Here is a 23,753-nt window from a genome sequence, read left to right as displayed (position 1 = left end):
CCCTCTGGGTAAACCTGGCAAGAGGCAGAGAGAAGTGCCTGTATCTTGGTGTGGTGTACAGACCCCCTAGACAACTGGATGACATGGACACAGACTTAATTTAAGACATTGAGAATATCACTCTAAGGGGAGACACTGTAATACTTGGGGACTTCAATATGCCTGATGCAGACTGGAGCACACTTTCAGCGACAACCAGCGCTAGTAGGAGGCTATTAAACTCCATAAAGGGAGCCCGTCTCAAACAAATGGTGATGGAGCCCACTAGGGCCCAGGCAATCCTTGACCTGGTACTCACCAATGGGGAAAGCGTCTCAGAGGTCTCAGTAGGCGATACGTTAGCCTCCAGCGACCACAACATAGTATGGTTCAATCTTAGGAAAGGCTTCCCTAGATCAAACACGAAAACAAAGGTACTCAATTTCCGCGGCACAGACTTCGCACGCATGGGAGATTTCGTCCATCGGACGATGCAGGACCAAGTGGAGACTGATGATGTAGAAGCTAAGTGGTTAACACTGAAATCAACCATACATGAAGCAACTAGCCGCTACATAAAATCGGTAAATAAACGACAAAGAAACAATAAACCCCAATGGTTCACCGCAGAGATCTCACACCTTGTTAAGGAGAAGAAAAAAGCATTTCTTTCCTACAAGCATACGGAAACAAGAGAAGCTATCATGGAATATAGGACCAGATCTACAGCGGTCAAAACAGCAATTAGGGAGGCCAAACTTCGTGTGGAAGAAACTCTAGCAAAGAACATTAAGAAGGGGGACAAATCCTTCTTCAGGTATATTAGTGATAGGAAAAAGAACACAGACGGGATAGTACGCCTTAACAAACTGGATGGGAATTACGTGGAAGCAGATTCAGATAAAGCTGAACTACTGAACGAATACTTCTGCTCGGTCTTCACTTGCGAGGCACCAGGACATGGTCCTCGGTTAGAGGCTAAGTCAAATGCGGACGACCCGTTTCAGAATTTTGAGTTCACACCTGGTGAAGTTTACAGCGAACTGGCAAGATTAAAGGTAAATAAAGCCATGGGACCAGACAATCTGCACCCAAGAGTGCTCAAAGAGTTGTGCGATGTCCTGGCGATACCACTAGCCGCACTCTTCAATCTCTCCCTAAACACGGGGAGAGTACCCTTGGACTGGAAAACAGCCAACGTCATTCCTCTGCACAAAAAGGGTTGCAGGGCAGAGGCTGCGAATTACAGACCGGTGAGTCTCACATCAATAGTGTGTAAAATCATGGAAACTTTAATTAAACGCAAATTAGACACGATCCTGTATGAGGGAAATCTACAGGATCCCAATCAACATGGATTCACCAAGGGTAGGTCCTGCCAATCCAATCTCATCAGCTTCTTTGACTGGGTGACAAGGAAGCTAGACTTGGGAGAGTCTATGGACATCGTGTACCTGGATTTCAGTAAAGCATTTGATAGCGTCCCACACCGCAGGCTGTTGAGCAAAATGAAATCGATGGGGTTAGGAGAAACACTTACTACTTGGGTCAAGGATTGGCTAAGCGGAAGACTTCAAAGGGTAATGGTTAACGGTACCCTCTCTAAAACATCAGAAGTGACCAGCGGAGTACCGCAGGGTTCAGTCCTGGGCCCACTCCTTTTCAACATATTCATAGGGGATCTGACTCAGGGGCTTCAGGGTAAAATAACACTATTCGCCGACGATGCTAAACTATGCAATACAGTAAGTGAATGTAATTTACAGGATAGTATGACACAGGACCTGCTTACATTGGAAAGATGGTCCTCTACCTGGCAACTGGGCTTCAACGCTGGGAAATGTAAGGTTATGCACCTTGGTAACGGTAATCCATGCAGAAATTACACCTTGAATGGGGAAACTTTAACTAGTACTTCGGCGGAACGAGACCTAGGAGTAATCATCAGTGCAGACATGAAAACTGCCAATCAAGTGGAGAAGGCTTCATCTAAAGCAAGGCAAATGATGGGATGTATCAGTAGAAGCTTTGTCAGCAAGAAGCCTGAAGTCATAATGCCATTGTACAGAACCATGGTGAGACCTCATCTGGAATACTGTGTACAATTTTGGAGATCTCATTACCGTAAAGATGTGCTCAGAATTGAGTCGGTTCAACGGATGGCCACCAGGAGGATCTTGGGTCTCAAAGGTCTCTCATACGAGGAGAGACTAAACAAACTACAGCTCTACACTCTAGAAGAACGTAGGGAGAGGGGAGACATGATTGAGACATTTAAATACATCACAGGACGTATCGAGGTGGAAGATGATATCTTCTTTCTCAGGGGACCCTCTGCCACCAGAGGGCATCCGCTCAAACTCAGGGGAGGGAAATTTCGTGGCGATATAAGGAAGTACTTCTTCACAGAAAGCGTGGTTGACCGTTGGAATGAGCTTCTAGCGCAGGTGATCGAGGCCAACAGCGTGCTGGACTTCAAGAATAAATGGGATACATATGTGGGATCCCTACGAGGGTTAGAGGAGGAAAGAGGGGATCCCTAAGAGAGTCAATCTGAATAAATAGTCACTAGGTATAGACTTAAGAGGAAGGGACAGTACGGTGGGCAGACTTGATGGGCTATAGCCCTTTTTCTGCCGTCATCTTCTATGTTTCTATGTTATTTACCCTTCTCCGTTGAGAATATTTGACCATTTAAATCTACTCTCTGTTTTATGTCTTTCAGCCAGTTGCCAAAGAGACATGATCCTGGCAGCTTGGGAGTCCCAGATATGAGAATATCATGCCTGCTTATCCTCAGAGAAAGCAAAGTTACTCACATGTAGCAGGTGTTCTCCAAGGAGAGCAGGAATATATTCTCATAACACTCCCACTTTCCCTATTGGCTTCTTAGCTGTCTAACTAAACTGTAGGTTTCACGAGCTGATGTCAGGCAGTATGGCACCTGCACATGCACGATATGGACGGTGTGAATGACTTAAAGTAACAGAACATTTTTGATTGTCCTTACTGGGTTCTATGTATGATGTCATCCTGATGTGAGAATATATGATTGCTATCCTCGGCAAATACCTGCTACAGGTGTGTAACTTTGCTTTATTGCTGACCTAAATTGAGGAAGGAACTTTTATCCAAATGTTTACTAATGCTGGGTATTAGTGCAAATAAAACATGTTTCTATATGATAAAATATGTCAGTATGCTATTAATACCCATTTAATTTGAATATTTTGTAGGTTTCAGAAGTTAAACATTCCATGTCTTCAGACAGAAATTGAAAATAATATTGCACGAGTATTACATAGTTTTGTTTCAGAACTTGGAGCCACTAAAAAGGTATGTTTCAAAAAAATTTTTTTTAATTTCATTTATGAAATCATTACAAGTTACAAACACTCGTCACAAAAATACAGAGCCATTTCCAAAAGAAAAATACAATCCAGGGAAAAAAATAAAACAAAATTAGAAAATACCAGTGTTTCTCAACTTCTTCAAGTCAAGTACCCTCTAAGTTTACAAAATATCAACTGAGTACCCCCGCCCAGGCTCCAGCCCAGACCCACTCAGGTCTCGCCCCTGACCTCATCCATAATAATAGTTCCAATTTTGTAATGCAATTTCTTCCATCCATTTTTCATATACGCACAATATAATCTTATTAATACATAATGGTAAGCACAAATTTTTTTTTTTTTCATTCCGTCCATTGATAATCATTGGGAAATTCCATGGTAAGTTTGTATCGAAAACCTTCATATAGCATGCCATCAGCCTCATCAATATTCCCAATCCAATTGAAAAGATTATTCGACTCTAAGAAGACTGAAAATCCTTTGTCCCCTGACATCATAAAAGACATCAGCTCCTAATGTAGTTTCCTGTTCACGGAGCCTTTAGCAGCTTTGCTGATAAAATCAGATCCTTTACTCATCACCCATCAACTAAATAACCGCCAGGTCTATATTCTGGGACTTCATTGGATCCCTCATCACACCGGTGCCAACACCATACCAAACCGATCCCTTTGCTTTATCGCACAATCGGAGGAACCCTCAGGTCCAACCTCCGTGCTCCGTTGAATTTGCTGTAGAATGTTGTTCAATGCCGTTAAATTTCAAGAATGTCCCACAACTTTCTTAATCTTTTCCAAGTGTTATCTGTTGTTGTCATTTTACTTAATAAAATAATCTTCTTGCAGCAATTTCCATTGTACTGAAAATCCCACTTTTATCCATCCTGAAGATGAGTTCAGTAAAGCCTCAGGGTGCACCACCCCCATTAATCACACCGAAGAGGTGGTTTGCTGCTTTACACCCATCTGCATTGCCTCTATCAAGCTAAGCCTGCAGCTGTGGAGTCCAAAGACAAGTTTAATTTTTGCCATTAATAAGCACTGAAAGCTTACACTTTAAAATAGAAGCTTAATCATGTTCTTTTTATCAGTACCGTATTCTACAGGAGCTGACATTCTATACTTCGAGTTATCATGTCGTGAGCCGTTAAACTTCCAAGAATTTCAAAAATAGGAAATTCCCTCCTTACGATCAAATAATAAATATTATACAGCATATATATAATCTCTCTATTTTATATATCTCTTGTCTGTATGACAAAACCACTTAACTTAAAACAACTTAAACAATAAACATAAAAAAAATTAATAAATGAATCATATCTCACTATATACCCAAAAGAGCCTTATAGTGACATTGGTTATTCAGTCTTTTGTAAAAATTCTTCCAATTTTTCTGGATCTTGGAAATTTAATGTTCTATTACCATAAGTAACCCTCATAGTTGCTGGGTATATTAACCCGTATTTAGCCCCTATACTTCTCAGCTGTGGTCTCAGATCCAAAAATCTCTTCCTTTTACCAGCAGTTACTTTTGCAAAATCAGGCATGATTCTATGAAGTTATCTGGTAATTGGGTTAAACATTGTTTTTATGCACCTGCGACAAGGAAGAAAGCTGGGGTAGCAATACTAGTTATTAAAAAAAGTTCTTCAGTATTTAATATGATTGATGCAGATCCTCTAGGCAGATGGTTGCATGTTGACATGAGAATGGGCAATACTACTGTGGTGCTGTTTAATGTATATGCCCCTAATTCGAATCAAATTGAGTTCTTTAAATCTCTACAGAAATTAGTTTTACCGCTGGCTACTACTAATCTAGTGGTGGCGGGGGATTTCAATGCTGTTATGGATCCGTTATTGGATAAAAAGCCTAGTAGGATTGTGAAATCTCTAGGGTTAGATAATTATCCCAGGACGAGCAGGCAGCATATTCTTGACTGATGGGTGACGGCACCGACGGAGCCCCGGTACGGACACTTTTAGAGTGATTGCACTCTAAGAACTTGGAAAGTTCTAGAGGCTGCACCGCGCATGCGCGAGTGCCTTCCCGCCCGACACAGGCGCGCGGTCCCCAGTTTCTTAGTTTCTGCGGAGCTAAGAAGACGCGTTTTTCAACGGCCGTTGAAAATTTTTCTCCACGCCTTCCCGCTCGCGAAAACCCCCTTGGCTCTATTGCCTCTTTTCTTTTATTTTTGTAAAAAAAAAAAAAAAAAACTTGTATTTTTTCTTCATTTTTGGTTTTCCCCGGCGGGGCCTTCTGCCACCATCGAGGCCTCGGCCTTCGATTTGGCAGAAGCCGTTTTTCCTTTCATGTCCCCTCAGCCAGGGTTCAAGAAGTGCCAACGGTGTGCACGGCCTATCTCCCTTACGGACCCGCACAACTGGTGCCTACAGTGCCTGGGTCCGGAGCATCAGGCGTCCACCTGCACCCGCTGTGCCACGTTGAAAAAACGTACTTTAAAAAATAGTGAAATTCAACAACGATTACTTTTCGGTACCGAGATGTCCGATCCCGCGACATCGACACCGGTATCGGCTCCAGTACAGTTGGCACCTACCTCATCGACACCGCGTGACACCGCGCCGGCGTCGCAACACCCAGGTAAGCCGGCTAAGAAGCCTTCTCCGCTGGAGCGTCCTCCAGTCTCGATTGCAGCGAGTCCAGTCCTGCCGACCGTGAGGCGCCAGCGGAAGCGCTCCGCCCCTATTGAGGTGAGTCCCTCGACATCGGGCTCCTCATCTCCGGGGTGTAGAGCGGCACCGCAGGTACCGCAAAAGAAAAAGGCGGTACCGGTGCCTTCATTAGATGATCGCATAGCGGCCATCCTCCAAGTACAGCTTAAGGAGCAATTACAACAACTCCTTCCAGCTATCTTGGCTCCGAATCTCCCGGTGCCGGTCCGTACTGAGCCACCGGTACCGGCAGTGGAACAGCCTGTATTGTCTGCATCTACTGTTTCGGTACTGATACACTTGGCCTCATAGGTGTCGATGCCACTCCTCGCACCGGAGCCGACATCCCACCACCAGTCGGTACAAACTTCGGCACCGATGCAACCGGTGACTTCTCCTGGTACCACATCGATGAGGTCAGGTAAGTCACTGCGCAAGTCCCGACACTTGGAACCATCCACCCCTGAGTCTCGGGACCGTAGTTCCAATATTAGGGACCCTGATCTGTGGGGTGATTCCGAAGAACCTTTTCTATCAGAGGGTGAGTGTTCTTCGGATGAGGATGATCCTGTTGTTCCTGACCCATCCTCCAAGCATGACTCTTTGTCTTTTACTTCCTTTTTAAAAGACATGTGTGAATCTCTTTCCATTCCTTTGGAGGCTGAGTCTAAAAAGTCTAAAGCCTTTCTTGATGCCCTTGACTTTGACCAGCCTCCAAAGGAATTTTTGAAACTCCCTCTTCATGACATCCTGAGGGAAACATTTTACAAAAATCTAGAGACTCCTCTTACTATCCCGGGAGCTCCCCGCAAATTGGGCTCTCTATACAAAGTCATCCCTATCCCAGGGTTCGACAAACCCCAGCTTCCACATGAGTCCCTTCTTGTGGAATCTACACTTAAAGTCTTCAGGAGCTAGTGTTTATGCTTCTGTCCCTCCTGGCAGAGAAGGTAAAGCCATGGATAAATTTGGTAAGCGTCTTTACCAGAATGCAATGCTCGCCAATAGATCTGGCAACTATGCTTTTCATTTTTCATTCTATTTAAAGCATCTCCTTACCACCATGGCTTCCTTTGAGCAGTACCTTCCTGAGCGAAAACGACTGGCTTTTCGCCAATGTTCTTCTTCACTTTTCCAGCTGAGAAAGTTTATGGTAAGATCTATTTATGATACTTTTGAACTTACCTCTCGAGCAACAGCTATGTCTGTGGCCATGCGCCGCTTTGCCTGGCTGAGGGTATCCGAGCTTGATGTCAACCATCAAGACCGGTTAGCTAATGCACCGTGCTTAGGGGATGAGCTGTTTGGAGAGTCTATGGACTCAACTACCCAAAAGCTCTCCGCCCATGAAACACGTTGGGATACTCTCCTCAAGACAAAAAAGAAACCTCCACCGGCACACCCTTTCAGACAACAATCGGCCTACCAACGCCGTTATGTGGCTCGTCCTCTGCAGTCAGCTCCACAACAACCTAGAAGGCAGCGTCAGCAGCAACGGCAGACACCTAGACCACAACAGCAACAGCCTGCCAAGCCGCCTCCTCAACAGAAATCCACGCAGCCCTTTTGACTTACTTCTCCAGGGCATAGCCAGCGTCCAACCATCTTCCCTGCAACCTCAACCTATAAGAGGTCGTCTTTCTTTTTTCCTCAGCCGGTGGGAAGTTATCACTTCGGACCAATGGGTCCTCAACATCATCCACCACGGCTACTCTCTCAACTTTCTGAACCTCCCGGTCCCAAGTCTTCCAAAAGAGTGCTTTGAACTCTCCTCAGTCTTCCCTCCTTCTTCAGGAGGTTCAATCCCTCCTCCTTCTGAACGCTATAGAGGAAGTTCCTCCAGATCAAAAGGGTCAGGGATTCTACTCCCGTTACTTTCTGGTCCCCAAAAAGACAGGAGACCTCAGACCGATTCTAGATCTTCGCGATCTCAACAAATGCTTGGTCAAAGAGAAATTCAAGATGCTATCTTTAGCCACGCTTTATCCTCTTCTCAATCAAAACGAATGGCTATGCTCCCTCGATCTCAAAGAGGCATACACTCACATACCGGTCAATCTGTCCTCCAGACAGTACCTCCGCTTCATAATCAACCGCTGTCATTACCAATACAAGGTACTACCCTTCGGTCTTGCCTCCTCTCTAAGAGTGTTCACCAAATGTCTGATTGTGGTAGCTGCCTTTCTACGCTCTCACCACCTTCAAGTCTTTCCTTACTTGGACGATTGGTTAATCAAGGCCGATTCATCTCAGACAGTGCTCCTGGCCACCAACCAAACCATCCTGTTTCTACAACTTCTGGGGTTCGAGATCAATCTTCCCAAATCTCATCTCATCCCCACTCAGAGACTTCAATTCATTGGAGCAGTGCTAGACACAGTCCTCATGAGAGCATTTCTACCGGCCAACCGTCTTCAGACTATCCAATTTCTCTGTCAGCAGGTACTTCTTTAGAGTTCCATATCTGCCAAACAGATGATGATACTCTTAGGTCACATGGCTTCCACAGTTCATGTAACACCTTTAGAACGTCTTCACCTGTGCACTCCTCAATGGACCCTTGCTACCCAGTGGTCCCAAGCGACGGATCCTTGCTCACGACACATATCTGTGACATCATCTCTTCGTCAGTCTCCTCAATGGTAGTTGATATCCTCAAATCTCTCCAGAGGTCTTCTGCTCCATCTACCGCCTCATCAACTAGTCATCACCACCGACGCATCCCCTTATGCCTGGGGAGCTCATTTGAACGAATTCCAAACTCAAGGCCTTTGGACAGCCCAGGAAAAGAAGCATCACATCAATTTCCTGGAACTCAGAGCGATGTTTTACGCCCTCAAGGCCTTCCAACACCTTCTCTTTCCTCAAGTCCTCCTGCTATGCACAGACAAGCAGGTTGCGATTTACTACATCAACAAACAGGGTGGAACAGGCTCTCGCCTTTTGTGTCAGGAATCCCAGAAAATCTGGACTTGGGCCACAGCTCGCAGCCTATTCCTGAAGGCAATCTACATCTAAGGAGAGCAGAATTCATTAGTGGACAAGCTCAGCAGAATTCTCCAACCTCACGAATGGACTCTCGATCCTTCAACCCTACAGTCCATCTTCGATCAATGGGGCACTCCTCAAGTGGACCTCTTTGCAGCTCCTCACAATCACCAACTGCCCCAATTCTGCTCCAGACTCTATACTCCTCACCGTCTGGCAGCGGATGCATTCCTTCTGGATTGGTCCAATCGGTTCCTGTATGCTTTTCCTCCTCTGCCACTCATGCTGCGGACCTTGTTCAAACTCAAGAAGGAACGAGCCACCATGATTCTGATTGCTCCTCGATGGCCCAGACAACATTGGTTCTCCCTTCTTCTTCAACTCAGTTCCAGAGAACCTTTACTACTTCCTCTGTTTCCTTCTCTGCTTTCGCAGCATCAGGAGACCCTCCTGCATCCCAACCTTCAGTCTCTACACCTGACAGCTTGGTATCTCTCGGGCTAACTTCAAACAACTCTCTTCTCTCTCAGCCCGTTCGGTCTATTCTGAATGCTTCCAGGAAGCCCGCCACTCTGCAGTGTTATCATCAGAAGTGGACAAAGTTTTCTTCTTGGTGTCTTCTTCATTATCATGATCCTACGTCTCTTCCAGTGGAGACCTTGTTGGATTATCTGCTTTCTCTGTCTGACTCTGGCCTCAAATCTACCTCCATCAGAGTCCATCTCAGTGCTATTGCTGCGTTTCATGAGCCAGTCCATGGGAAACTCCTTACAGCTCATCCCCTGGTCTCCAGATTCATGCGAGGTCTTTTCAATGTTAAACCACCCCTTAAAGCACCTCCTTTTATCTGGGATCTGAATGTGGTTCTCTCTGCTTTGATGAAGCCCCCGTTTGAACCTTTGGTGACAGCCACTTTCAAGTTTCTCACTTGGAAGGTACTTTTCCTTATCACTCTTACCTCTGCCAGGAGGGTCAGTGAGCTACATGCACAGTTGCAGATCCACCTTTTGCGGTCTTTCATCATGACAAGGTGGTTCTACGTACACATCCAAAGTTTCTCCCTAAGGTTGTCTCTGAATTCCATCTCAACCAATCCATTGTTCTGCCTGTCTTCTTTCCGAAACCTCATGCTCATTCTGGGGAACAGGCTTTACATACTTTGGATTGTAAGCGGGCTTTAGCTTACTATTTGGATCGTACTAAGCCCCACAGATCATCGCCACAACTTTTTTTGTCCTTTGATCCTAATAAATTGGGTCATCCTGTTTCTAAGCGTACACTGTCGCATTGGTTGGCGGCGTGCATTTCTTTCTGCTCTGCTCAGTCCGGACTGACACTGGGAGGTTCCGTCACGGCCCATAGAGTTAGAGCTATGGCAGCATCTGTAGCTTTCCTCCGTTCTACACCTATTGAGCAAATCTGCAAGGCTGCCACTTGGTCCTCAGTTCACACTTTTACATCACATTATTGTCTGGATACATTTTCCAGACGGGATGGTCACTTCGGCCAATCTGTTTTGCAAAATTTGTTTTCCTAATGGCCAACCTTCCCTCCATCCCTCTTTTTGTTAGCTTGGAGTTCACCCATCAGTCAAGAATATGCTGCCTGCTTGTCCTGGGATAAAGCACAGTTACTTACCGTAACAGGTGTTATCCAGGGACAGCAGGCAGATATTCTTGCGTCCCACCCACCTCTCCGGGTTGGCTTCTTAGCTGGCTTATCATAACTGGGGACCGCGAGCCTGTGTCGGGCGGGAAGGCAAGTTCTTAGTGTGCAATCACTCTAAAAGTGTCCGTACCGGGGCTCCGTCGGTGCCGTCACCCATCAGTCAAGAATATCTGCCTGCTGTCCCTGGATAACACCTGTTACGGTAAGTAACTGTGCTTTTTGTACAATCTTGTAATTTGAAAGATATATGGCGTATTCTTCATGTTAATGATTGGGAATTTTTATTTTGTTCACATGTTCATTAATCTTTCTCTAGAATTGATTATGTTTTTGTTACTGATCAATTGGTGCAGCAGGTTACACAAGCTTCCATAGATCCAATAATATTGTCAGATCATGGTGGAGTGTAGATTGCTTTAAATTTAGTAGATCAGGATACTTCTAAACCTGTTTGGAGATTTGATAATACATTGCTTGCAGATTCAAAATTCTATGAAGATTTTCAAATCAAAATTGATGAATATTTTTTGCTTAATAATTCGGAGAAAATTTCTGATGAAATTTTATGGGATGCTTTTAAAGCAACCATGAGAGGACAAATTATTTCATTCTCAGTATATAATAGAAAACAGTTAAGAAAGCAATTTGTTAATTTAGAACAAGAAATTAAAATATTAGAATCAAAATTGATTGCACAATGGGAGCAGGTTACGCTTCAAGCTCTAATGAAAGCAAAATGTAAATATAATGAGATTTCCTCTAAATTGATAAGGAAAGATATTTTTTCTCAGCAGGCATTGTATTATGGTAGTTCAAATAAGGTGGGAAGATTATTGGCAAATTATTTAAAGGCAAAGAAAAGAAAGGAAAAATATGTGCAATTAAAGATGATAAAGGGAATTCTCATTCTCAGATTGGGTCTATTTTAAAACAATTTTTGAATTATTATAAAACCCTTTATTCTTCTGAGTCTTATTTGGGAAAAGAAAAAGATGAGTTGGAATTTTTAAGTTTAATTGAGGGACCTAAAATTCCTGATCATATAAAAAGAAATTTAGATGAGCCTATATCACTAAAATAATAATAATAATAATAACTTTATTTTTCTATACCGCCATAGTCAAACTGACTTCTAGGCGGTTCACATAGAAAGAAGGCTGGACAATCAGCGAATTACAAAATGCAAGAAGAAGGAAGTTACATCATGAATTGGCGAAACATGGTGAAAGAATACATGAGAGAAGAAAGATGTTACATAATACAATGAGGTTATAAGGTGATCTCATTAAGCAAGGAATTTGTCAAATAGAACAGTTTTAATTGATTTTCGGAATGTGTTGTAGGTTTGCCTGGCTTTATTTATGTGGTTTCCCAGCCAGGATTGCTGTCTGTCTGCTTGGAACATGAAGATTCTGTCTAGGAAGGATTTGTATTTGCAGCCTGTGATCTTTGGGTATGCAAAGATGTTTTTGTTTCTGGTTGTACGTGTGGGGTTGTGCAGAGTGCAGAGTGTGTTTGCAGGTAGGAAGGTGCTAGGCCTCAGACTTGCTTGAAGCAGATACAAGCAAATTTGAACAGTATTCGCGCCTCCACAGGTAGCCAATGTAATTTCTTGTAGTAGGGGCTAATGTGGTCTTTTTTTTCTCAGTCCGAAGATCAAGCGAACTGCAGTGTTTTGCACTAATCTTAATTTTTGTACTGTTTTATTTGGGATGCCCAGGTAGGCGATGTTGCAGTAATCTAGGGTAGATAGGATCAGCGACTGCGTCAGTAATCTGAATGATGTTGTGTCAAAGTATTTTTTAATAGTTCTTAGCTTCCACATTATGTAAAAGCATTTCTTCACCAGTAGGTTTGTGTGGTCAGCATTGAAGTCCCTTAGAGTTGGGACCGCTCCAGGTGGTGATGGATTTACTGTAGAGTTTTATAAATCATTTCAAATTACCCTATTACCTTATTTATTAAATTTATATCAGACTCAACTAAATAAAGGTTGCATTTCAGGCACTATGGCAGAGTCTTTAACTATTGTTTTGCCAAAGCCAAATAAAGATCCTACATTGGTTTCAAATTACAGGCCTATTTCTTTGATAAATGTAGATAGTAAATTGCTGGCTAAAGTTTTAGCCTTACGTTTGGCCAAGGCTCTTCCTCATATAGTTGGTATGCATCAAACAGGTTTTGTTGCTCAGAGACACTCTTCCAATAATACTAGATTGGCATTTCACATGTTATATCTAACAAAAACAATTGATGACCCGGCTTTTTCTGTATCCTTAGATGCTGAGAAAGCTTTTGATCGTGTAGAATGGAATTTCATGTATCAAGCTATGGAGTGGTTTGGTATTGGATCAGGATTTATACAAATGATTCAAGCACTGTATAGCTCCCCTGTTGCTCGTTTATATATTAATAATAATTTTTCAGATTGTTTTAATTTGCAAAGGGGAGTTAGGCAGGGTTGTCCCTTGTCTCCTTTGCTTTTTGATATAGTACTTGAACCCTTGTTATTAGCTATTCAGCAAGTAAAAGACATACAGGGTATTCCATGTTCTGGAATTGAATATAAAGTATCTGCTTATGCAGATGATATATTACTTCATTTGAGAAATCCGGAAACAACCATTCCATGTTTACTTGAAGTGATTGATACATTTGGGAAATTCTCAGGATATAAAATAAATTGGACTAAGTCAGAAGTTCTTCCTTTGAATGTGCATTGTACAAAGAGATACTGGATAGGAGATAGTTGGGAAGAGAAAGGGAGAGATTGATTTTTGAGCCTGTCAGTTCTGAACTCAAGGTTACCATTCACAGAGAGCCTGCAGCTGCTCCCAGCTCTTTCAATGGCCGGTTTAGAACTGAATGCCATACTGCTGGAAATTCATCCTTCAAGCTGATCTTTGGGCTGCTAGTCAAATTCCTCTGTCTGACTATGCCTCCACCCCTGCAAACCACCGGATGCGCATCTGGATGGGCGGAGGTACGAAAATGCACTATTAAAGAATAATAAATGAATGAACCATCAGACGCCATTTGTTTGTCTTACTTCTGAGATGAATAGAAGATGACAGAATATAGCAAATATTAAAGACACACAACATATCGAATGTGGATGTTATGGCATATCTCAGTTTGAAGATTTAGCCATGTAAATATTATGATTTCCTCTTCACATTGAGTGAGGTGAAGTTTTGGATTTGTCAAGGACCCAATACATACCCTGGCACATAATATAGGACTGATGATACCTATAAAAGTTGGGAAAATTTACCCCACCCTCCTTAATTGGCTTTTGCAAAGACACTAAAGCAATTCTTGCAATTTTACCCAGCCAAATAAATTTGACAAGAATACTATTTAACTTTTTATAAAAAGACCCTGAAAGAAAACTGGTATCATACCCATTTGGTAACAGACCACAGGCAAAATCATCATCTTAATAGTATGAACTCTTCCCCATCAAGATAATGCAAAGGATTCCATTGCTCACATAATTGTTACTTTTTGTAATAAAAACTTTTCATTTACTTTCATTGTCTCTTCAAGTGTATTTTTTAACCAAATTCCTAAATACTTTATTCCTTCCTCTTTCCAAATAAAAGGGAATGAATCAAATAAACCCTGTCCGATAACCAATTCTTAATCCACAATTGAACATTGCCTCCTATCCCATGACTTTAAATTTCTCAGGAGGGCGGTAGGAGCAAAGCAGGAGCGGAGAAGGCAGGAGAAGCGAACGGAGAGGCAGAGGAGGCAGTAAAGGGGAGCGGAGAAGGCAGGAGAAGTGAACGGAGATTCAGAGGAGGCAGTAAAGGGGAGCGGAGAGGAGCAGAGAAGGCAGGAGAAGCGAACGGAGAGGCAGAGAAGGTGGCAAAAGGGAGCGGAAAGAGGAGCACTGCCATCAGAGGATGTAGAGAAAGTACAGAGAGGGAGGCGGACAGGACACGGAGAGGGGAAGAGACGGGTGGTAACTCCGCCCAACCCCCCGACGTCACAGCCGATCTCCCCCATAAAAGGGGACGAGCCAACGTCGCGCGGCAAAGGGCCTCCAGAAAGGGCTCTGGTTAACCACCAAGGTATCTTTTCATCTTTCTATAACTTTCTATAACCTTCTATATCTAACTACTTAAATTTTAGCCTATCTTTAAACTTTCCACCAAACTTTCCAACAGCCAGACCCTCCAAACTAGTAAATAAGGAGACAAAACTTTCAAACTAAACAACAGGCAGACCTTACCAATCACTCTATCCACAAACTTTCAAACCATTTAACAGCCAGACCTTCCTGTTCAGTTAACAAACAGGCAGTCTTGACTAACAGTCTAACTAACAATCTTCAAACCTTCACAGGCAGTCTTATCTAACAGTCTTCACTAAACAATCTTCAAACCTTCACATTATCCGACAAATTACTAACAAATATCTAAATCACTAACAGATAACTAACAAAAAAACTAACAAAAAATTAAAAATTAAAATGGCAGGCAGAACCAGAAGCACAAGACTACAATCAAGACGGGCAGTCCAGTCACAGAAGGGATCCAGGGGGTGGCCACGGTGCTCGTGCAGACGGAGGGAGAGCCAGGACAGAGGACAGAGGTCTCTACACAGACCGAGTCCACCCCCACGCAGATGACTACAATCTCCACACAGACCGAAGAGATGGATCAGCTAGATGGAAGCATTCTGCAGGAGCTGAGGAGCCTGAGAGAGGAGGTAAAGTGCTTAAGACGACGAGGCTTTCATAGACGGAGTCATCAAGGAGCTGTCCCAGATCACCGAACAGAAACCAGACAAGACCATCCTCATGACGCCCAAAACGACCAATCCTGCAACCTTGACACCAACAATCGGGATACAGGAAGAGGCTGGAGACACTGACTCCTGGCAGCTGGTGACTTCCTCGACGGGCAAACGCAGAAGACCTTCATCTTCTTCTGTCTCTTTCTCTCACATACAGGACAGTTTTACATCTACCCCACAAATCACCTTGAGAAACAGATTCCAGATGTTACAGGAAGGACCTGACAACGAGGCACAGGAAGTTGTCCAGCAGATTATTCCAGCTCCAGAGACAACAGGACGACTCCCCCAAAGAAGCGCAGAGTGGTAGTTATTGTAGATTCGCTGCTAAGGGACCAATGTGCAGACCTCATATGCAATCAAGAGAGATTTGCTGTTTGCCAGGGGCCAGGATCCGAGATGTAACCACCTGCCTAGACAGACTCATCAAGCCACAGGACCACTTCCCCATGCTTCTCATCCACGTGGGAACAAATACTGCCAGAAACACCCCGGAGAGCATACCTGTAGACTTTGGACCCCTGGGTGAGAAGCTGAGGAGGATGGATGCGCAGGTGGTCTTCTCCTCGATCCTCCCAGTGAGGGGCAAGGGAAGAGCCAGGGAAGATCGTATCCAGAGAACAAATGACTGGCTGCACGGATGGTGCAAGGAGATGAACTTCGGGTTCCTGAACCATTGAGAGGCATTACAAGGACTACAGGGACCAGATGGACTACACCTGACCAGAAGAGGTAAGAATGTCTTTAGACACCGACTAGCCGCCTACTACATAGGGCTTTAAACTAGGTAAGTTGGGGGAGGGTACTGGCACAAACAACCAACCTGGCGAGGTAAGCTGCCAATCCATTTCTGAGTCTGAGGTAAGTACACATTGCATTTCCAAGTCTGGGGTAAGTACTCATTGTAACTCTAGGTCTGAGGTGAGTACACACATTTCCGAGTCTAGAGTATGTACACACATTTCCGAGTCTAGGGTATGTACACACATTTCCGAGTCTAGGGTATGTACACATTGTAATTCTAGTTCTAGGGAGGGCACACACCTTGCAAACGGTACTAAAGGAAGCAAGTTAGCTCAAGAAGGAATATGTCCACTAGGACATAACAAACATAAGGTATGGAGGGCTATGTATGTCAATGCCCACAGTTTGAGTAACAAGATTCTGGAATTAGAGACGGAAATAAGGAACGCCGACCTAGATGTAGTGGTGGTATCTGAGACATGGCTCACGGACTCCCATGGGTGGGACAGGGCCACACCGGGTTACAACTTACTCCGTCGAGATAGAGAGGGCAAAATGGGAGGAGGGGTAGCCCTTTATACTAAAGAAGACATTAAAGTTACCAGAATTGCAGATGTCAGGTACACTGTGGAATCCCTCTGGGTGAATTTGGCCAGGGGGAAGGACAAATGCCTGTATCTTGGCATAAAATACAGATCTCCAAGACAACAGGATGACCTAGATATTGAATTAATCGAAGACATAGAGAATATCACCCTTCGTGGGGCATAGTATTATTAGGAAATTTCAATATGTTTGATGTGAATTGGAACAATCTTACCTCTGCAACCGGCAGCAGCAGAAGGCTATTAACCTCTATAAAGGGAGCAAGACTCAGGCAAATGGTACTGGAGCCCACTAGGGATCAGGCGATACTGGACTTGATACTTACCAATGGAGAAAGCGTCACAGAAGTCTCGGTAGGCGACACATTGGCCTCCAGTGACCACAACATGGTATGGTTCAACCTCAGGAAAGGTTTCACTAAATCAACCACACTAACCAAGGTCCTCAACTTTAAGGACACAAACTTTGAAAGCATGGGAGACTTCATCCATCAGGCGCTGCAAAACCAAGTAGAAACAGACAATATAGAGGTAATATGGTCAACTCTGAAAACAACCATACACGAAGCAACCAACAGCTATATAAAATCAGTTAGTAAACGGCGCAGAAACAATAAACCACAGTGGTTCTCTGCGGAGATCTCAGACCTCATAAAAAAGAAGAAAAGAGTATTCATCTCCTACAAACAATTAGGAAAACAGGAATCTAGGGAAGACTATCTGGCCAAGTCAAAAGCAGTCAGAACAGCATCAGAGAGGCCAAATTTCGAATGGAGGAGAATCTAGCGAAGAACATCAAAAAGGGCGATAAATCCTTCTTCAGGTATATTAGTGACAGAAACAGAAACACAGATGGGATAGTACGCCTTAAGAAACCTGATGGAAACTATGTAGAATCGGACTCCGATAAAGCCAAAATCTTAAATGAATACTTCTGCTCAGTCTTCACTTGCGAGGCATCGGGATCCGGCCCTCAGCTGCAGACAAGGGAAAGCACGGAAGACCCGTTTCGAAATTTCGAGTTTACGCCCAGCAGTGTCTACTATGAGCTATCAAGACTCAAGTTGAACAAAGCTATGGGACCAGACAAACTACACCCCAGGGTGCTCAGAGAGTTGATTGATGTCCTGGCGGAACCGTTACCGCACTCTTCAATCTTTCCCTAGGTACAGGAAGAGTCCCTTTGGACTGGAAACCGGCTAACGTCATCCCGCTCCACAAAAAGGGATGCAAGACAGAGGCTGCGAACTACAGACCTGTGAGTCTAACATCGATAGTGAGCAAACTAATGGAAACTCTAATCAAACGTCTATTGGACATGATCCTATCCAAGGAGTATCTACGAGATCCCCATCAACACGGATTTACAATGGGAAGGTCCTGCCAATCCAATCTGATCAACTTCTTTGACTGGGTAACAAGAAAGCTGGATATGGGGGAATCCCTAGACATAGTGTACTTGGACTTCAGCAAAGCATTTGATAGCGTCCTACATAGCAGGTTATTGAACAAGATGAGTTGGATGGGATTAGGCGACACATTAACTGCATGGGTTAAGGACTGGCTTAGTGGTAGACTTCAAAGGGTGGTGGTAAACGGCACCCCCTCCGAAACGACGGAGGTGATCAGCGGAGTGCCACAGGGCTCGATCTTGGGCCCGATCCTATTCAACATCTTCGTAAGCGACTTGGCTAAGGGTCTTCGAGGTAAAATTACATTATTCACCGATGACGCCAAACTATGCAACATAGTGGGCAAGAGCACAACAGACAAAAGCACAGTGCCTGACAAAGGCTCAATACCAGACAGTATGACACATGACCTACTCCTACTGGAGCATTGGTCCAGGACCTGGCAACTAAGTTTCAATGCCAAAAAATGCAAGGTCATGCACCTTGGCAGCAAAAATCCATGCACGTCTTACACCCTAAATGGTGAGACCCTAGCAAGGACTGTAGCAGAACGAGACTAGGGGGTGATCATTAGTGAAGACATGAAGTCTGCCAATCAAGTGGAGAAAGCTTCATCCAAAGCTAGACAAATCATAGGTTATATCCGTAGGAGCTTCGTCAGCGGTAAGCCTGAGGTCATAATGCCATTGTACAGATCCATGATGAGACCCCCATCTGGAATACTGTGTACAATTCTGGAGGCCACATTACCACAAAGATGTGCGGAGAGTTGAGTCGGTTCAGAGAATGGCCACCCGGATGGTCTCAGGACTCAAGGATCTCCCGTATGAGGAACGGCTGGATAAGTTGCAACTTTACTCACTCGAGGAACGCCCAGAGAGAGGGGAGACATGATCGAGACGTTCAAATATGTCACGGGCCGTATCGAGGTGGAGGAAGATATCTTTTTTCTTAAAGGTCCCACGGCAACAAGAGGGCATCCGTTGAAACTCAGGGGTGGAAAATTTCATGGTGACACCAGAAAATATTTCTTCACCAAAAGAGTGGTTGATCGCTGGAACAGTCTTCCACTAGAGGTAATTGAGGCCAGCAGTGTGCCAGATTTTAAGAAAAAATGGGATTGGCACGTGGGATCTCTTCACGGAGGGAGTTAGGGGGTGGGACATTGGTATGGGCAGACTGGATGGGCCGTGGCCTTTTTCTGCCGTCAGTTTCTATGTTTCTATGAGGAACTTTGTCAGAAGCTTTCTGGAAATCTAGATAACACTATAACAACCGGCTTGCCTTTATCCCCATGTTTATTCACACCTTCAAAGAAGTCAAGCAACAATAAAGCTGGATATGGGGTTATAGGAATAGTCAGGGATCACTGCACAGGTGATGGGCCTGATGGGCCGCCGCGGGAGCGAACCGCTGGGCGGGATGGACCTCTGGTCTGACCCAGCAGAGGCAACTTCTTATGTTCTTAATTTGGTGAGGCAAGACTTCCCTCATCTGAACCCATGCTGACTCTGTCTCATTAAATCATATTTGTCTACACGTTCCACAATTTTATTTTTTATAATTGTTTCCACTATTTTGCTTTGCACTGAGGTCAGGCTTACCGGTCTGTAATTCCCTGGATCTCCTTTGGACCCTTTTAAAAAAATCAGCATAACATTGGCACCCTCCAATCTTCAGGTACTACAGACGATTTTAGCGACGGATTACAGATCACTAACAGCGGATCAGCAATTTCATGTTTGAGTACATTCTTTCCTTTCTGTTTTCATACCTACTTCTGAGAGCCATCCGGTCATTCTAGAAATAGCTTCCTTTGGTGCACAGTTCCTTCTTTATGTAATCCTCCACTAATTGCATCCAAGTTCATGCTTGCTCTCTTCTTTAACCATTTTTGTTTACTAGGAAATGGTCCTATTTCTATTACTTAGTCCTCAGGATTCTGAGCCTAGTACTCTGACTCTATCTCTGTAGAGCCTGAGGCCGGATGTTTCACATAAAATCGCCTCCAATATTACTTTTCAGCCATATTCCTCTTCCTGGGCTTCCTTTTCTTTCTTCATTAACAGAAGTATTCCATGACTTCCATCCTCCGTTCACTACTTTTTCAGTAACTTCTAATCTCCAATTACTCCTGCTTTCGCTGGTCCCCTTTTTTCCAGCAGCTATCTTGAGAAGTACTACTTTTACTTGGTAAACCTTGAGCACCGGCTATCTTCACTTTACAAGACATATTAGAACTCTCAGGCAACCTTCAGGGGGTAGTACTGCTATTATATGGCCTCACCCCCACTCAGCCAGTTTTTTATTCCAATTTCTTCTGCATTCTCCTGTTAATAGTCACAGAGTTTATCTCCTCACTATTTTTAATTCCTGGGGTTTTTTTTCCTATATCATTACTCTATTCTATGGAAAGCACACTTCCATTTTGCTTTGCAACATTCCCTTTCTTTCTCCATCTGTGACAGCCTAGGACAACAAGAACTTTAGCTAGTCTTATGGTCTGGTTACCCTTAAGCATGCCTCTTTCCAGTAACCAATCTACTGTTTCTTCCTAGATCTTAATGGCATCTCCCTCTCCTTTTCTTGGACTCATCTGCCTCTATGAGATCGGTGACTATTTCAGAGCCTCCATACGCATTGGTTTTATTGGATTCTTCCCTTTCATTCTTGCTGAGGACGGTTGTATACCACAAATTAGTTTTCTATTCCTTTTCCTTCCCTTGCTCTCTGCCAGCTTGTATCAGACAATATCTGATTTTATTGCTTGGCATTCAATATTTGTTTTCTTTGGAGGACAACTCTCCCTTCATCCCTTTTAGTTAAGCTAGGGAGTCCCATCTGTGAGTATATGCTGCCTGTTTGTCCTGGGATAAAGCACAGTTACTTACTTGTAACAGGTGTTATCCAGAAACAGCAGGCAGATATTCTCATAGCCCACCTACTTCCCCTAGTTGACTTCTTCCCTTGGGCATAGAACTAACACCCTCATGAGCTGGCGTCAGTTGGGAAGGCACTCGCATAGGCGTGGTGTGGACAGTCTCAAAGCTTTTTAAAGCTTAAAGTGTCAGTATACTTTTCACTGTCCGTACTGGGCTGTTTGGATGTCATCACCCATCTGTGAGAATGTCCTTGGATAATACTTGCTACAAGTAAGTAACTGTGCTTTTCAAATGAATGCACATACCTATAGTTTCCTTTTCCTTGGGATAGCAATTCTTTATCTAATTGCCTTCTCTTTCTGGCAAAGAGCAGAGCTCCCCTTCCTCTCTGCCATGGCCTCCTTCTTCCTGGGATGGGATGGGAAAGGTGGGGATTTTTTTTATTTAATTGAATTGATGATCTCACTGTCTGTCTTCTTTGTGCTGAGCTCATGCCTAGTTGGCCCATCCAAACCATGGAGGGAAGGGTGTAGAAGATTGCAGTTTTCAGCTTTTTCTCGCTGCCAATTAATCTCATGAGTCCTGTTTGCAGCAGCAACAACAACAATTAATTTACCTTATACAGTACATCCAAAGTAACAGCATAACAATAGAGGCTAAGATAAAGAAGGTTACCTGCTAGGTTAAACAATGATGGCATTTTTTAGGTGGCTAACACATGTAAAGCTGGTAGATATGTTTATGTCTAAGTTTTTCAAAGTAAGATTATTGGTGTACTTTTCTCCTTGAAAATTGGTGCAAATTTCACAGTTCAAAGTATCATTAGGCTTTGTCTCAGTGTATACAGTTTCAAAATTTTCCCCTTGGATACCCAGGTAAAATAATTTTAATTAAATTTAATTAAATATGGTCTTAATAAATCACAAAGCTTTAGATGGTTGCAACTGAAGCAGGCCATTCAGGCGGTGTTCCCTGAATGGAAAACTCTTAACAATCAATATAGTTTGGAGTTCTTATGCTTTCAGGTGGACTTCCTGGGACACCAGGCCGCACAGTGGTATAAATTGATAAACAAATTAGTTAAAAAGAAGCCTAAAACTGGTCTTAGAGATATTTGGAGCATTGAGATTAAGCATCAAATTACTGCGTCTCAATAGCCACGAATTTGGTCTTGGAGGAGGAGATCTACAGTATCTGCATCTATGAGACAACTTGGTTTTTCTATTACACAAAGCTTTTTGGACCCCAGTTAGATTACAAAAATTGAATAGCTCTAAGTCTAATAGATGCTGGCATTGTAATCTTGAAGTAGGGACTCTAGACCATTTATTATTCTATTGTCCCTTTATTTTAGCCTTTTGGAAATCAATTTGTGGCCAAATAAATTGTTTATTGGAGAATCCTGTGGCACTATCTTATGATACAATTATATTTGATATGTCAATGAGAACACAAAGCCAAATTTCATCAAACAATAACAAGCTTTTATTGATTACTATTATTTTAGCCTGTTACATTAACGGGTGCTAGAATATATGTCTGTCTGTCTTTCTTTATTTCTGTCTCTCTCTCCCTCCCGCTGTCTTTGTTTCTGTCTGTCTCTCTCTCTGGCCCCCTTTTTCTGTCTGTCTTTCTGTGTCTCTCCCTGCCCCTGTGTCTTTCTTCTTTTCTTTCTGTCTGCCTTCCTCCCATTGTCTGGCTTTCTTTCCTCCCCCCCACTTCCCTGTGCAGCAGCCACAGCAGCATTCCTTCCCCCTCCATGTCCCTGTGCAGCAGCATTTCCCCCTCCCTACTTTCCCTGTACAGCAGCATTTCGATCCCCCCCCCCACTTCCCTGTGCAGCAGCCACAGCAGCAGCATTCCCTCCCCCCACACCACTTCCCTGTGCAGCAGTAGCGTTTCCCTTACCCCCCCTTCTCTTCCCACGGTCCCGACTCCAAACCTGCCAGTTCCAGCAGCGTGTGCAGCACTCTACACACGCTGCTTCGGGGCCTTCTACTGCCCTGATTTGCTCTGCCGCGTCTCTGATGATGTCATCAGGGACGTGCCAGAGTAATTCAGGGCAGTAGAAGGCCCCGAAGCAGCGTGTGTAGAGTGCTGCACACGCTGCTGGAATTGGCAGGTTTGGAGTTGGGTCCACGAAGAACGTAGCGGCTGGAGTGTTTTGTCGGTGCTTCCCTTCCCGCCACGGGAGGTGTCACCACAGCTCCTCTCGATCCCCGCCAGCGTCGGAAGCCTTCTCCGACGCTGGTGCGGCTGGTGAGAGGAGCCGAATATTGTGGAGAGCAGGGAGTCTAGCGTTGGTGGCCAGTCCTGTCGGCGAGTGTAGGTAGGTGCTGGAAAGAAGTAAGGCTGGGGACTCGCGCATGTGAACTCCTGCAGCCACAGACCTACAGATCATGGAAGCACGCAGTTAAGAGTGCGCATGCGCAGCTAGGATTTTATTATATAGGATGACAGGGGTTGCCATACAACATATCATATCTAATTGGAAGAATTGGAGTAGACTCAATTACTGTTTCTGGTGGAATTTGATGTGTTATATTTATAAAATGGAAAGAACAATTGCGATACAAAAAGGAAATTATAATAAATTTAAAGAGATCTGGGGGCCATTGACAAAGTATTGCAATGAATAA

The 23,753-nt window shown here is 43.9% G+C and overlaps 1 protein-coding gene across 1 annotated transcript in view; it reads left to right on the top strand.

The window, feature by feature from the left end:
* The window catches only part of DNAH8 (dynein axonemal heavy chain 8), a 1,666,792-nt gene that overhangs the window by 568,001 nt on the left and 1,075,038 nt on the right, over positions 1-23,753 (top strand). Inside the window, 1 exon segment of the mRNA XM_033937418.1 lies at positions 3,216-3,315. Coding sequence (XP_033793309.1) covers positions 3,216-3,315 — 100 coding nt within the window.

This window comes from Geotrypetes seraphini, chromosome 3, assembly GCF_902459505.1.
Source record: "Geotrypetes seraphini chromosome 3, aGeoSer1.1, whole genome shotgun sequence".
NCBI lineage: Eukaryota > Metazoa > Chordata > Amphibia > Gymnophiona > Dermophiidae > Geotrypetes > Geotrypetes seraphini.
This window is presented reverse-complemented; position numbering and strand designations above follow the sequence as displayed.